This window comes from Nomascus leucogenys, unplaced genomic scaffold (assembly GCF_006542625.1).
Source record: "Nomascus leucogenys isolate Asia unplaced genomic scaffold, Asia_NLE_v1 Super-Scaffold_473, whole genome shotgun sequence".
Taxonomy (NCBI): Eukaryota; Metazoa; Chordata; class Mammalia; order Primates; family Hylobatidae; genus Nomascus; species Nomascus leucogenys.
The window spans coordinates 166,339-182,598 of record NW_022095774.1 but is presented as its reverse complement, the minus strand read 5'-3'; the positions used below and the strand labels follow the sequence as shown (position 1 = coordinate 182,598).

The following is a 16,260-nucleotide window of genomic DNA, read 5'->3' as shown; positions in this document are numbered from 1 at the left end:
CTGCTGCCCTGATAGTTGGTCTGTCTCCCAGAAATTCAGGTTTTCTTCCCTCCAGGTGAGATTATGCTAAGAAGGGAACACTGGCAAAATTATTTCCCTGATTTTCTTCTGTCAGGCTGTCTTTCCCTCCCCTTTAAGATTGTAGACTCCGTCTCAAAAAAAAAGATTGTAGACCCAGCCTATAAACAAAAAACGACTGATAAACTCATAGGATCAAGAATTCTTACTACTTACACTCTTTCTAACAACCTTAAATCTCTGATAGTGGCACCCACTTGACTTTGTTTTGTATGGATAGATTGATTCTCATCTCTCTGTAGATTGTTTTAATCCCAAGCAGATGCGAGAGCAAAAAATAGTGTATTTGCCCTCCCTCCAGGCTTTTCTGGTAGCATTTTGTCTGTGAAACTAAGAGGCTGTAGCTGCTATTACAAGAGGGAAGGAGTAAGGATGAGCTTTTGGAAAAAAAAGGGTGGAGAGTGTGGCAGGATGTGGTTTTAAGAGAGGGGGGAGGGAGGGCGTTATTGTCTGCGGGGCAGGGGCGGGGGCGGGGGCGGGGGTAGTTCTGAAGTTCTGATAACACAGAATTCCAAGAGATCACAAGATTGTTTCAGGGTGGTAGGGTGGGGTGGGGTGGGGCTGGGGGCTTGTCGCCCTTTCAGGCTCCACCCTTTGTGGAGATCATAAATAGTCATGATCCCAGCCAGACCCAGAGATGCTGTAATGGTGAGACTTTGGAGCCTTCCTGAGGACCTGGAGAAAACTTGCTGCTGAGAAGGACATTTTGAAGGTTTTGTTGGCTGAAAAAGCTGTTTCTGGAATCATACCCCTAGATCTTTCTTGAAGACTTGAATTAGATTACGGTGATGGGGACACAGAAGGTAAGAGTGATATAATTACTGGTTATTTTTGCTTGTTTGGGATACACTCAGAAAGGCAAATATTAATAGTAATTGCCTTGTTCTATTTTCTCCTAAGTCACCAAGCCATCTTAAGGCCTTTTCATTTCTTCTCTAGCCTGCACTGCTGCCGCTTCATCAGTTCTCTTTGAATGTCATACAGTTCTGTTCACCTTCTTATCTTAGGAAAGTCACCCGGAGAAGTTGTGTTTGCTTCTCAGGTTTATTTTAGGTCACCATTTGCCACTGAGGACGAGATGGTTGAGTGTTTAGAGGATCGGGCTGCTTGGTTGTATGGATTACAAGTGTGGGTCTCAGAGCCAGTGTGAAGACTTCTCTGGAAGCATTAGACCTTGAAAAGGTCTGTGTTTGGGGGCACAGGCCAGGGTCCAGCCATCTGTTTGTCCTATAACATATGAGTTTCGTGGATGCTAAGGAGAAAGAATTCCGGCTGTCCTTCCTATTAGGATTAAAATTGTGAGTGCAGGACATACTAAAATATTGAGTGTTGTATACGCAATATTTGCAGGGAGAAAGGCTTTTTTTTTTCTGATTGAGTTTTGCTCTTGTTGCCCAGGCTGGAGTGCAATGGAGCGACCTCAGCTCACCACAGCCTCTGCCTCCCGGTTTCAAGCGATTCTCTTGCCTCAGCCTCCAGAGTAGCTGGGATTACAGGCATGAACCACTGTGCCCAGCTAATAGTGAATGATGAGAGGAGACAGAAGAGATTTTTACTAAAGGGAAAAAGATTTAACACAGAGCATTGTACTGGCAGGCCCTTCTGGGGTACCGATGCTTAGCTGTGACTGAGACATCTGGGAGGCTGCAGGCAAGGTCACTTCTGCTGAAGCTCCCAGCCTGCTGCCTAATCTGCCCGACCTGAAAGGAAAGGAGTTTAAGATATGAAAGATTGAAGGGATTTTGGGTGGATTTGAAAGGTTGAAGGGATTTTGGGTGGGATATGAAAGGTTGAAGGGATTTTGGGTGGGGTGGGGCGAGAGGAATGGCATAGAAGATGGCCTCAGGTATAAAAATTGAGCTGCTCCAAGGTGGAAATGGAAAATGTCTTGCCCAGCTGAATTATTCCAGGCAAGGTGAAGATGAGCAGTTCTCCCCACTAAGAAATATCTCTTATATGTTGGGTTCATCTCTTATGTGTCGGGTTCAGAGTAAGAGTGTACTTTCTTCCCCTGTGCGGGAGTTAGGGATAGCAGAACTGTATTTAATAAATGAAGACTGAAATGGGGCCAAGATGCAGTGGGTAGATCCAGTAGGTTACATGGTCCTGAGAGATAAGAGATTCAAAAGAGCTACCCAGCAGTGAAGACACAAACTACCACCCCCCCACCACCACCGGGCTTCCGTGGAGTCTGGGGTACAGATCAGACTGCACTGTATTTGCCTCCAAAATGATCAATTCTCAGTAATCTTACCCAAGGCTGTCTTTTTCTCTGCCCTTCCAGTTCTTGAATTGAATTCTATGCCTACATTTGCCTGATGCAAGTTTTTAAATATTTCCAAACTGACTAACCCAGTTTCTCTTAACTTCTTCCTTCCCCAGTTTTCTTTCCACTTTTACCAAGTTAACTTCACATTCTTATCTCCAGATAATTTCTTTAGTGTAATCTATTCCTTTGTCTTCCCCATTAATTACCTAAATCTCATTTGATGTTCTTTTCATACCACTCAAGGTCAAATTCTCCTAAGACAGCTGCAAAATTAATAAGAAACATTCATCAATCACAAGTTTTAAGGACTATTCTCTCCTCCGTCTTCCCTCCCTCCAGGTCACCCCAGCTCTGATCTTTGCCATCACAATTGCTACAATCGGCTGTTTCCAATTTGGCTACAACATTGGGGTCATCAATGCTCCTGAGAAGGTGAGTGCCAGGCCACAGTAATTAGAATTTAGAATAGGGAAGTTATTCCTTTAAGTAGAGTTTCAAGAAATCAGAATTTAAAGCCAGGCACGGTAGAAACCGCTTGGAGTCCCAGCTACTCCAGAGGCTGAGGCCTAAAGATCACTTGAGCCCAGGAGTTAAACACCATCCTGGGCAACACAGTTAGTGAGGGTCCCTCCACAAACTAGGAGATTTTAAGAAAAACGTCATATCTATCCTGTCCAAGACTGAAGATGGAGACAATATTGGTGGGGAAAATTAGTGGGGTCATTTAATCAAAGCAGAAAGCTCACTTACTCCCTGAACCCTGGGCGGTGCTGTTCTTCCTCCCACTCTTTGACCTCATAGTGATGCACTTCCTGTATTATTCCTTAGGGGTTAGTTACAAAGAAGCTGGGTTCCCTTAGCAAAGGGCCGGGGTGGACTGTGAACATCGGTGCTGCCACCTACTGGGATTTTCAGGACAAACTTACTATTCCAGGGAGAGTTAACATAAATTCCAATATGTTATATGCCCCTTCCATTCCCGTCTATTTATTCCCTTGATTCTCTAGGAAGGAAATGATCCCTAATATTTGTGTCTTTTGTTCTCATCCAACGGTAACAGTCTGTTCTTCCACCAACCCTTTCATTTTGCAGATCATAAAGGAATTTATCAATAAAACTTTGACGGACAAGGGAAATGCCCCTCCCTCTGAGGTGCTGCTCACGTCTCTCTGGTCCTTGTCTGTGGCCATATTCTCCGTCGGGGGTATGATCGGCTCCTTTTCAGTCGGACTCTTTGTCAACCGTTTTGGCAGGTATTGACTAGAAACTGGGCAAGGAAGTGGGCTTTACCAGCCGCATTGAGGACAAGTGTGCAGAGTTAGGGCAGGGAGGTGATGATGCCTTTGAATAAGAACACTTTGAATTCTAATCAAGGGAAACCTAGTCCAGATGGCCCCGAATATGACTGCCCTTGCTTGGAGCTCTACTACCCCGGATAGCTCCCACCCAGCTGTGCAAGAGATGAACTGTGTGAGTGACTGGCCTTTGCAGTCTAGCTAGGGATATAGGGATAGTTCAGAATTATTCCCTAGTAAACTCAACTATGGGGTTTCCAGAAACATACTTAATTTATAAGGTCCAAAGTTGACCACTCTTCTAAAAAAAAAAAACTGGGGTCTCATATAAATGTTTTTATTATTTTACACAGGATTGGTAGGAATTATTTTCGTACTTCTTAGTCTATGGCAAATGTGGATAATGGCAAAAAAATCTTCTTATTCTATAGAAGCTTAACAGTATGTTTTAGAAGGTAGAATATATTTTCAGTTATGACTAATGAAGGAACTGTTTTAATTTGCCAATTAGGCAGGGTGTGCTGGCTCATGCCTGTAATCCTAGCACTTTGGGAAACCGAGGCAAGTGGATCAGCTGAGGTCAGGAGTTCGAGACCAGCCTGGCCAACATGGGGAAACCCTGTCTCTACTAAAAATACAAAAATTAGCCAGGTGTAGTGACAGGCACCTATAATCCCAGCTACTCCGGAGGCTGAGGCAGGAAAATCACTTGAACCTGTGGTGGGGGTGCAGAGGTTGCAGTAAGCTGAGATCTGGCCACTTCACACCAGCCTGGGTGAAAGAGCGAAACTCTGTCTCAAAAAAAAAAAAAAAAAGCTGGCGCCGTGGCTCACCCCTGTAATCCCAGCACTTTGGGAGGCTGAGGCTGGCAGATCACAAGGTCAGGAGATGGAGACCAACCTGGCTAACACGGTGAAACCCCATCCCTACTAAAAATACAAAAAATTAGCTGGGCGTGGTGGTGTGCACCTGTAATCCCAGCTGCTTGGAAGCTGAGTCAGGAGAATCTCTTGAGCCTGGGAGGCGCAGGTTGCAGTGAGCCGAGATCCCGCCACTGCACTCCAGCCTGGGTGACAGACCAAGACTCCGTCTCCAAAAAAAAAAAAATTACCAATTAGATATTCTAGAAATGCAATTGGAATTCACATTTAAAAATTGATAAGGCAACCTGTTTTACTTGATTATGTTGTTCTTTTTTTTTTTTATCCCCCAAGAAAGAGGGTCTTGCTCTGTCACCTGGGCTGGAGTGTAATGACCCAATCATAGCTCACTACAGCCTCGACCTCCCACCTCAGCTCCCTGAGTGCCTGGGACTACAGGTGGGCACCATCACACCTGGTTCCCAACTAGAAATGTTCTGATAATAGAAAGTGAAAAACAAAAGTTAGATCAAAAAAAAGAGATGATATGAGCCTGGAGAAGAGCAGAATAATGAGGACAGAAGAGAAGTTAGGAGGCTCTCACTTTGCTAATTCCAGTTTGTCTTTGACTAACCTTACAGGCGCAATTCAATGCTGATTGTCAACCTGTTGGCTGTCACTGGTGGCTGCTTTATGGGACTGTGTAAAGTAGCTAAGTCGGTTGAAATGCTGATCCTGGGCCGCTTGGTTATTGGCCTCTTCTGCGGACTCTGCACAGGTTTTGTGCCCTTGTACATTGGAGAGCTCTCACCTACTGCCCTGCAGGGTGCCTTTGGCACTCTCAACCAGCTGGGCATCGTTGTTGGAATTCTGGTGGCCCAGGTACTCTAGAACTTCCCATACTTAATGAGTGTTGGTTTCATGGGTCATTAAAAAAGTTATCATAGGTAAAGCACTGAAGAATATCTGGCACATGTTCAATTACATATGGAAGTTTTAGATATTGTTACTATAACTCATAGATAGTAGCTGAAGAAGCAGGCTGAGGCTGAGCGCGGTGGCTCACGCCTCTAATCCCAGCATTTTGGGAGGCCAAGGTGGGCAGATCACGAGGTCATCAGATAAAGACCAGCCTGGCTAACATGGTGAAACCCCATCTCTACTAAAAATACCAAAAATTAGCCAGGCATGGTGGCGGGCGCCTGTAGTCCCAGCTACTCCGGAGGTTGAGGCCAGAGAATGGTGTGAACATGGGAGGCGGAGTTTGCAGTGAGCCAAGATTGTGCCACTGCACTCCATCCTGGGTGACAGAGGGAGACTCCATCTCAAAAAAAAAAAAAAAAGCAGGCTGAGTAGAGAAAGGAAAAGAAACACAATTTTTTCACATGGTAAAAGAATATGATTTTCTGAACTTTTTGTGTTTTAATGAACTTGTGGCCTGTGAAGTATGGGGTTTATAGCATTATCTTTGTGTGGTTTCTAGATCTTTGGTCTGAAATTCATCCTTGGGTCTGAAGAGCTATGGCCGCTGCTACTGGGCTTTACCATCATTCCTACTATCCTACAAAGTGTAGCCCTTCCATTTTGCCCTGAAAGTCCCAGATTTTTGCTCATTAACAGAAAAGAAGAGGAGAATGCTAAGCGGAGTGAGTATCCTTCACACCTTACTACATGAATTGTATGGCTGTGGTTGGTTTTAGGGATGAGGGGACTGGACCTATTTTCTGTTACACTCTTTCCCTGCCCCTCGGAATCCAAGTGAGGAGGGTTCTGATTACTCCTGAGTCAGATTTTCAGCCCCTAAAGAATGAGGTGAAAAGGCAGGTTTAGGAATGGATGCTATCAGGCCGGGCATGGTGGCTCATGCCTGTCATCCAGCACTTTAAGAGGCTGAGGCGGGTCACCTGAGGTCAGGAGTTCAAGACCTGCCTGAACAACATGGAGAAACCCCATCTCTACTAAAAATACAAAATTAGCTGGGCATGGTGGCCCATGCCTGTAATCCCAGCTACTTGGGAGGCTGAGGCAGGAGAATCACGTGAACTTGGGAGGTGGAGGTTGCAGGGAGCCGAGATCATGCCATTGCACTCCAGCCTGGGCAACAAGAGTGAAACTCCATCTCAAAAAAAAAAAAAGGAATTGATGCTATTGATCACCTCATCTCGTGTGGCCCTTTCCTGGCTGCCTTACAGGAAGAATGAATTTGGGGCAGCACATTGTCTTTATCCTTTCCTCTTTCTTCTTTTCACCAGTCCTCCAGCGGTTGTGGGGCACCCAGGATGTATCCCAAGACATCCAGGAGATGAAAGATGAGAGTGCAAGGATGTCACAAGAAAAGCAAGTCACCCTTCTGGAGCTCTTTAGAGTGTCCAGCTACCGACAGCCCCTCATCATTTCCATCATGCTGCAGCTCTCTCAGCAGCTCTCCGGGATCAATGCTGTGAGTATGATACTTTAGGGTCAAAGGTGTCTTACAGTATTTCACTTAAAATGCCAGGCATGGTGGCAGTGTGCCTGTAGTCCCAGCTACTCAGGAGACTGAGGTAAGAGGATCACTTGAGCTCAGGAGTTTCAGGTTGCAGTGAGCTGTAATTATGCCACTGCATTCCAGCCTGGGTGACAGAGTGAGACTCTGTCTCTGAAATCTAAAAAAAGGGGGAAAAAAAAAGACCCTGGAAGGACACTGGCAACTTCAGAGTGAACTGACTTTACCAGTCTGTTTTTACAACTAGAATAGCGAGCATGGTAGTTTAAAGAGGGCATGATAGTTTAAAGAGGGCGGCACAACGGAAGCTAGCATGTGGCCGATAGCCCTTGTATTCCATGCAAATATCAGCTTCCTGCATTTGACTGTGGATTGTAGGAAGACAGTATTCCTGTGCCTTCTAGTCAACTTCTAGTCTACTATTTTGAGCATTTTGATGCTCAAAATAGTAAGTTGGTTCTTAGAACTTTTCTCCTACCTAGCACACCAGGATATTTGTATTTGAAGTGGCAGTGCTTCTTATGGGGGTTAGAGGCTGTTTTGTCAAAATCTATGAGGAGCCAGGTGTGGTGGCTGCTCATGCCTGTAGTCCCCTACTACTTGGGAGGCTGAGGTGGGAATATCACTTAGGCCCAGGAGTCAAGCCTGGCAATATAGTATGACCCTGTCTTTAAAAAAAAAAAAAAAAACCTTGGGAGGAAATACACAGTAGTTAGAAAAAGCCTCCTAGGTGATGTTGATGAATCCCAGTCTGAAATTTCCTCATTTGGAAATGAGAATGTAGGCCACATGTATTACTGGAGAAAAATGTGCTTCCGAGACTTTCCAGAGCAGCAGAGCTGGGACTAGGCAGGTGAGGCAGCTACGTGCAAGTGTAGCCCTGAGAATGAGCACCTCTTTAAAGAATGTACTTGCGTTAGTTCTGTGCCTGTTTAAAATAAGAAAAAAGAAAGAATAAAAGAATGCACCTGAGGCAACTCCCTAGCTGCCTCACCACAGTCTGGGCCCTGCAAAACAGGATCAGGAAAAGATCACCTATAAGAAATGACAAGTCATCCGTGAGCACTCTGAGGGACACTCTTGCCACTTCAGAGTATGGTGTGTACATTTTTTTTTTGAAACAGAGCCTCACTCGGCACCCAGGCTGGAGTACAGTGGCATGATCTCGGCTCACTGCAACCTCCACCTCCCAGGTTCAAGCAATTCTCCTGCCTCAGCCTCCTAAGTAGCTGGGACTACAGGCATGTGCCACCATGCCCGGCTAATTTTTGTATTTTTAGTAGAGAACGGGTTTCACCATTTTGGCCACGATGGTCTCGATCTCTTGACCTAGTGATCCGCCCACCATGGCCTTCCTAAGTGCTGGGATTATAGGCATGAGCCACTGTGCCTGGCCCATTCTTTTTTGAGGTGAAGTCTTGCTCTATCACCCAGGCTGGGGTGCTGTGGTGCAATCTCAGCTCACCACAACCTCCATCTCCTGGGTTCAAGTGATTCTCCTGCCTCAGACTCCCGAGGTTACAGGCAGGATTACAGCCCGGATTACATGCGCAGGCCACCATACCTTGCTAATTTTTTCGTATTTTTAGTAGAGAATAGAGGGATATCACCATGTTGGCCAGGCTGGTCTCAAACTCCTGACCTCAGGTGATCTACCCACCTCATCTCTCTCTCCTAAAGTGCTGGCCTTACAGGTGTGACCCACCTCACCCAGCATGTACATTAATTATTGTTGGACTAAGCTGGCTCCCAGTTTAGTCAATGAGTAGATTTTTTGCCAGGTATAATCTCACCCAAAGCTGGCTGCACCAGAATTATGGGGGTTGGGATTCCTGAGTCAGCTGAATTTGAGAATCCCTGTGTAAGAGACCTGAAAATTGTCACTTTTCCAACCTACTTTTGCACAAATGATGATTTCTAATTTCCCTTATGGGCGAGTGGGTAAGAGGTTGCATTGTATCATGTTTACCTAGCAGAATAAACTATTTAGGTGAGATGATATAGGGGTTAGCTTGCCTCCCTTGGTGACACTAGATAGCAAAGTCATTTTACTATAAGAAGTTTTATTGAGATGTGTGCATGTACATTAGGTTTTTGACATGTAGACGTTATGTTAAGGAAGAGAATTGGCATACCTATTTATTGCTTGTTTAAACTGCTCAAGTAATTACTTTTGCACCAGCCTAATATCCTTCCCCACAAGCTTGACGTCATCATATAATATGTTGAGATTTTTTAACAGTCTTAATTAGCCCTAGAGCAGCAGGTTTTTCAATAATGACTCTACAAATCTCAGTTTCAAAAAACAATTATCTTATTTTAGAAAATATGAATAGACATAGTTTACATCTTACATACTAGGGATTTAAAGAGTTGTTTCTTGAGAAGGTAAATCCCAATGTAGAGGTCCATATTCATCAAAAAGACTAATAAATATTGCTATGGAGGCAAATACTCTGGGTGAAATAAACTGAAGTGAACCTCGGTAACCTAGATAATGTTCCCTTGTTAACTTGAGTTCTGAGTCCAGTATTTTAATATCTCTTACCTATGGTAGTTGTAGCAACTTTCGACTTTAGCACAGTGCCTAGCAAACAACATATTTACTTAATATATATTAAATTACAATAATAGCTGGTATTATTTCATAAAACACTTCAAAAGGGCCTTGGCCTAGGAAATACCACCCAACCTCTGCTTATTCAATGAGCAGGATAAGGTTATTCTATTAGTTCACTATCAAATTGAGACATGGATGTGCCTATCAATGTTTTGAGGGTTTGGGGAAGAGCCAATTAAAAAAGCATTTAGCTGGGCATGATGGCACATGCCTATAATCCCAGCAACTTGGGAGGCTGAGAGACAGGAGGATCACTTGAGACCAAGAGTTTAGGAGCAGCCTGGGCAGCAGTGAGTTTCTGTCTCAATTTATAGAAAAGAAACCAGTTAGTAGGAATTACACCTTCATAGAAGTTAGTGAAGTGGACATAAGCAAGAGGAAATGGAACAGTGGGAATAAGCATTTTTAGAAGAAACAATATAAATGAGTAGATAGAATTAAGAACATTTAGAAAGAGAAAGGAGGGCCAGGTGCGGTGGCTCATGCCTGTAATCCTAGCACTTTGGGAGGCCAAGGCGAGCAGGTCACTTGAGGTCAGGAGTTCGAGACCAGCCTGGCCAACATGGTGAAAACCCGTCTGTACTTAAAACTACAAAAATTGGCTGGGCGCGGTGGCTCAGCTTGTAATCCTAGCACTTTGGGAGGCCGAGGCGGGCGGATCACGAGGTCAGGAGATCAAGACCACGGTGAAACCCCTTCTCTACTAAAAATACAAAAAATTAGCCAGGCGTGGTGGCGGGAGCCTGTAGTCCCAGCTACTCAGAGAGGCTGAGGCAGGAGAATGGCGTGAACCTGGGAGGCGGAACTTGCAGTGAGCCGAGATTGCGCCACTGCACTCCAGCCTGGGCGACAGAGTGAGACTCCGTCTCAAAAAAAAAAAAAAAAAACTACAAAAATTATCTGGGTGTGGTTGCAGGCACCTGTAGTCCAGTAGTCCAGCTACTCAGGAGGCTGAGGCAGGAGAATCGCTTGAATCTGGGAGGTGGAGGTACCAGTGAGCTGAGATTGTGCCACTGCACTCCTGCCTGGGTGACAGATCGAGACTCCCTCTCAAAAAAATGAGAAAGGAGATAAGATAGAGAAGATAATTCATTTGCAGAAGGGATATTAGTTTTGAACAAAAACCCTAGAAAAAGGACTTCTTACCCACTGGGACTTTTAAGTTTATTTTTGAGGGTTCTGTGTAACTGGTGTGCAGAATTGTATCAAAGTTGCATGTTTTCTCCTAGGTGTTCTATTACTCAAGAGGAATCTTCAAGGATGCAGGTGTTCAAGAGCCCATCTATGCCACCATCGGCGCGGGTGTGGTTAATACTATCTTCACTGTAGTTTCTGTAAGTTGGATGGTTTGGTAATTTTGGGGGAGAGAAAAGAATCCTTGCTACAGATGTTCAAAGATGGATTGCATGACCCTACCATCATTTAGTTACCTTTTTGTTGTTTAATTTTCCTTTGGGAAAAAGAGATACATTTAATGTTGGATGTAGTCTTCACTCTTCAAGCAAATATGGGATGGATGGGAAAGGAGGGAGTATAGAAGGGACTATATAGTATGCTTTGAACTTGGAATTGGAAGAGAGGTGTTTGGAAAAACTCTCAAGCTCTGTTATTCCACTGTTTTTACACTAAAACAACAATAATCAACAGAAGATATCTGTGATCCCCAGAATATGTGAGAATTTTTCCCCATGAAGTGGGCAATCAGTTCTGTAGTGGACACCATCTAGGTGTCCTGTGATTTAATTCTGACACTGTCTACCTGGAGATAGCATCAGATCACACAGGTTGGTGGCCCAGTTCCCAAGGCTGCCCCCCACTCCTGATGCCAATCGCAAGCTCCAGGTTGTTTACCTGTGCTTCTGACCCACCAGCTGGAGATCAGGATTCCCACGACACCCTCTTTGGGTTTGATTAATTTGCTACAGTGGCTCACAGAACTCAGGAAAATTGTTTCCTAGTTTGATTTAAAGGATATTTTAAAGCACAGAAATAAACAACCAGATGAAGAGATTCATGGGGCGAGGTCTGGAGGGATACTGAGCATGGGAGCTTCTGTCTCCGTGGAGCTGGGGTGCACTCCTAGCACACAGATGATTTGTTGCTGACCTTCCTGTCAGCTTCCACGGGTTCAGATATCTGGAAGCTCCCCACACCCTGCCTTTTGGGCCTTTTATGCAGGCTTAATTGGTTCTCCATGATCGAAGCATGCACAACTGTTCTGAAATGTGATTGGACAAAAAGGGAATGATCTGAACCTAGCTGGGCCTGTATGTTTGGATTATTTTGGCCTCTCTGTAGCATTTCTTCCTCTAGGGTGTGGGGCAAGACCCTCTCTGAAATGAGGGTTTTATGACCCACAGTCAGATTAGCATCCTGCCAAGTGGGAGGGCAGGAGAAAGTCAGAGAAGAATTCTGTTATCTGAGGCCTGCTCCTGAGGCCTAAAGCATCCCAACATTATGATAAAAGACTCTACCAAGGGCTATGGGGATTTTGAGCCAGGACCTGTGAATGGAATACAATATGTGTATATATAAAATCATAAATCACAGGAGGTGTATCCATAACAAGTGTCCTGCTGTTGGTAAGGCAGATTTCAAGTAGCTCAGACACTGTTTTCATGGAAAGGAAAACTGAAGTTTCATGTCATATTCTTCTTCTTCTAGCTATTTCTGGTGGAAAGGGCAGGAAGAAGGACTCTGCATATGATAGGCCTTGGAGGGATGGCTTTTTGTTCTACACTCATGACTGTTTCTTTGTTATTAAAGGTGAGTGCTCTTTGAGTGAAGAAAAGGGAGAGGGAAAGGAAGAGAGGTTACAGTTGACTTCTGTGACACAAGGGGTGGGTTGTTAAGGTTGTAGTTTGTCAATAAAGTCAGAAGAGAGAAGCAGGATGCCCAGAGTTTAAGAAACATGGGTCATCGGAGAACTGGAGGTAAACTGTTAGAATCCTTACATTATAGAACATTATTGTAGCTTATAAAATCCATTATCTAATTTAATTCTTAAAATAATATCAAGGTAATCACACTTAATAGTGTGATTGACCTCAAATAATCCACCTGCCTTGGCGTGAGCCACAGCGCCTGGCCAAAAAAAATTTTTTTTTAAATTAGGCAGGTGTGGTGGCGCATGCTTCAAGTCCAAATGATTTGAGAGGCTGAGGTGGGAGGATTGCTTAAGCCCAGGAGATGGATGATGCAGTGAGCTATTGTAGTGCCACTACACTCCAGCATGGGCAACAGAGTAAGACCCTGTCTCAAAAAATAAAAATAAAAATAAATCCAAGCCTTTTGATTCCACAGCCAGTCTTTGTATTGTACATCAGGGACAGGAGGAGCTTGCCATTAACTGCTTCTGGGAACCTAGATACCAGGTTACACTGTCTTTAAATTTAATTTTCTCTGTTCCTTCCTCTTACAGGATAACTATAATGGGATGAGCTTTGTCTGTATTGGGGCTATCTTGGTCTTTGTCGCCTTCTTTGAAATTGGACCAGGCCCCATTCCCTGGTTTATTGTGGCTGAACTCTTCAGCCATGGCCCCCGCCCAGCTGCCATGGCAGTGGCCAGCTGCTCCAACTGGACCTCCAACTTCCTAGTCGGATTGCTCTTCCCCTCCGCTGCTGTAAGTAAACTCACCTTATCTTAAAACCAGCCTATGTAAGCTGACATGTTGAAGATACTCCTTAATAATATAGTAGTCTGAGCCTGGCATGGTGGCTCACGCCTGTAATCCTAGCACTGTGGGAGGCTGACGCAGGTGGATCACCTGAGGTCAGGAGTTCGAGACCAGCCTGGCCAACATGGTGAAATTCAAAAATTAGCTGGGCATGGTGGCACATGCCTGTAATTCCAGCTACTTGGGAGACCGAGGAAGGAGAGTTGCTTAAACCTGGGAGGTGGAGGTTGCAGCGAGCCGGGATCACACTACTGCACTCTAGCCTGCTCGATGGAAGCAAGACTCCATCCCTAAATAAATAAAAAAATACAGTAGTCCCTCCTCATCTTCAGTTTCAGTTACCCGTAGTCTGAAAATATTAAATGGAAAATTGCAGAAATAAACAATTCATAAAGTTTAAATTGCGGCCGGACACAGTGGCTCGAGCCTGTAATTCCAGCACTTTGAGATGCCAAAGCGGGTGGATAACTTGAGTTCAGGAGTTGGGGACCAGCGAGACTATCATGGTGAAACCCTCTTTCTACAATAAATACAAAAATTAGGCCAGGCGTCATGGCTCACGACTGTAATCCCAGTGAGCGAGATCATGCCATTGCACTCCAGTCTGGGCAATGAGAAACTGTCTCAAAAAAAAAAAAGTTATCCAGGCATGGTAGCACACACCTGTAGTCCTAGCTAGTCAGGAGACTGAGGCAAGAGAATCACTTGAACCCAGGAGGTGGAGTTCACGGTGAGCTGCGATGACGCTTCTGCTCTCCAGCCTGGGTGACAGAGCGAGATTCCATCTCAAAAAAAAAAAATTCATAAATAGAGATGGAGTTGCCCAGGCTAGTCTCAAACTGCTGGGTTCCAGTGATCTTCCCACCTTGACCTCCCAAAGTGCTGGGATTACAGGTGTGAGCCACCGAACTCGGCCCAGAAACACAGATTTTAAAAATAATACTCAACAGTCCAAAAATACTCAGTAGACATTTGGAAGCATCTAACTGTAATGAAAAAGAATGACAGAAAGAAAACTAGAGAGAACTACAGTAAGTTAGCAATGGAATCATAAGTGAATCTCCGAAGAAACCTGTTTTCATTAAATATGGAAGGGTTATAGCTTAAAGCCTTTTGGAAATATGTGAAGGAAATTGAGTTTGTCAGTGACCAGATTTTTATAACAACCTTCCTTTTTTCTGTCCTTTCACTAGCACTATTTAGGAGCCTACGTTTTTATGATCTTCACCGGCTTCCTCATTACCTTCTTGGCCTTTACCTTCTTCAAAGTCCCTGAGACCCGTGGCAGGACTTTTGAGGATATCACACGGGCCTTTGAAGGGCAGGCACACAGTGCGAATAGATCTGGGAAGGACGGCGTCATGGAGATGAACAGCATCAAGCCTGCTAAGGAGACCATCACCAATGTCTAAGTCATGCCTCCTTCCACCTCCCTCCCAGCATGGGAAAGCCACCTCTCCCTGAACAAGGGAGAGACCTCACCAGGATGAACTCAGGATTGCTTCTGAATGCTGCTACTTGATTCCTTTCTCATCCCATGCACTCCATGAGCACCCAAGGCTGGGGTTTGTTGGATTTTCAATGGCTTTTTAAATATTTTATTTCCTGGACATTCTCTTCTGCTTAGGAGAGACCAAGTGAACCTACCTTCATTTCAGGAGGGATTGGCCGCTTGGCATATGACAACTTTGCCAGCTTTTCCTCCCTTGGAGTCTAATATTGCCACACTAGGGGATACAGGAGAGGAAAAGAGGTGCAGTTCTCCCAACCTCAGACTTATCAGGAAGCAGATACATGTGAGTGTGGAAGGCAGAGGGGGTTTATGTAAGAGCACCTTCCTCACTTCCATACAGCTCTACACGGCAAATTAACTTGAGTTTTATTTATTTTATCCTCTGGTTTAATCACATAAATATTTATTTTTTAAGTGTAATTTTGCCAAATAATAAAAACAGAAGGAAATTGAGATTAGAGGGAGGTGTTTAAAGAGAGGTTATAGAGTAAATGATTTGATGCTGGAGAGGTTAAGGTGCAATAAGAATGTAGGGAGAAATGTAGTTCATTATTGGAGGGTAAATGATATGGTGCCTGAGGTCTGTACGTTACCTCTTAACAATTTCTGTCTTTCAGATGGAAAATATTTAAGTTTAATTTCTCATAAAAGTCATATACCTATATAATAAAGCTACTGATTTCCTTTGGAACTTTTTTCTTTAAGATAATAATTTACATGTAGTAGTACTTGAAATCTAGGATTATTAACTATTATGGGCATTTTAGTTAATGACGGTTGATGGGTTCTAATTTTGGGTGGAGTCGAGGGAAGGGAAAGTGAGTTCTAGAAAGCCTGTTCCCCTCACTGGACGAAATAACTCCTTCTTCCTGTAGTAGTCTCATTACTTTTGAAGTAATCCCGCCACCTATCTCGTGGGAGAGCCATCCAAACGAGAAACCTAAAATAATTGGTTCTTGGTAGAGATTCATTATTTCTCCACTTTGTTCTTTAGGAGATTTTAGGTGTTGATTTTCTGTTTTATTTTAACTCATACCTTTAAAGGAATTCCCCAAAGAATGTTTATAGCAAACTTGGAATTTGTAACCTCAGTTCTGGGAGAGGATATTTTTCTGAGCGATTATTATCTGTGTTGTTGCTTTAGGCTCACGGCACACTTGGCGTATGTCTGTTGCCATGTCACTGTGGTCCTGTGCCAAGTGCCCTCAGGGGACTTGAATCTTTCCAATAAACCATGTTTAGATAGTATGAGTCAATGTGCAGTGTAACCCACACTTGAGAGGATGACTGTATGTGCACTGTCACTTTGCTCTGGGTGGAAGGACGTTATTGTTGACTTATTTTCTCTGTGTTTGTTCCTACAGCCCCTTTTTCATATGTTGCTCAATCTCCCTTTCCCTTCTTGGTGCTTACACATCTCAGACCCGTTAGCCAAACCCTTGCCAGTGACACGGGTTCTTG

The 16,260-nt window shown here is 44.2% G+C and overlaps 1 protein-coding gene across 1 annotated transcript; it reads left to right on the top strand.

Moving 5' to 3' along the window:
• The first annotated feature begins 866 nt into the window (after positions 1 to 866).
• Positions 867 to 14,698, top strand: LOC100587143 (solute carrier family 2, facilitated glucose transporter member 3-like). The gene is made up of 10 exons (XM_003281288.4): positions 867 to 881; positions 2,687 to 2,779; positions 3,440 to 3,600; positions 5,144 to 5,384; positions 5,986 to 6,148; positions 6,755 to 6,942; positions 10,837 to 10,941; positions 12,272 to 12,373; positions 13,029 to 13,232; positions 14,480 to 14,698. Exons 1-10 carry the CDS (start codon positions 867 to 869, stop codon positions 14,696 to 14,698), a joined length of 1,491 nt encoding a protein of 496 aa, XP_003281336.2.
• Positions 14,699 to 16,260: the final 1,562 nt, after the last annotated feature.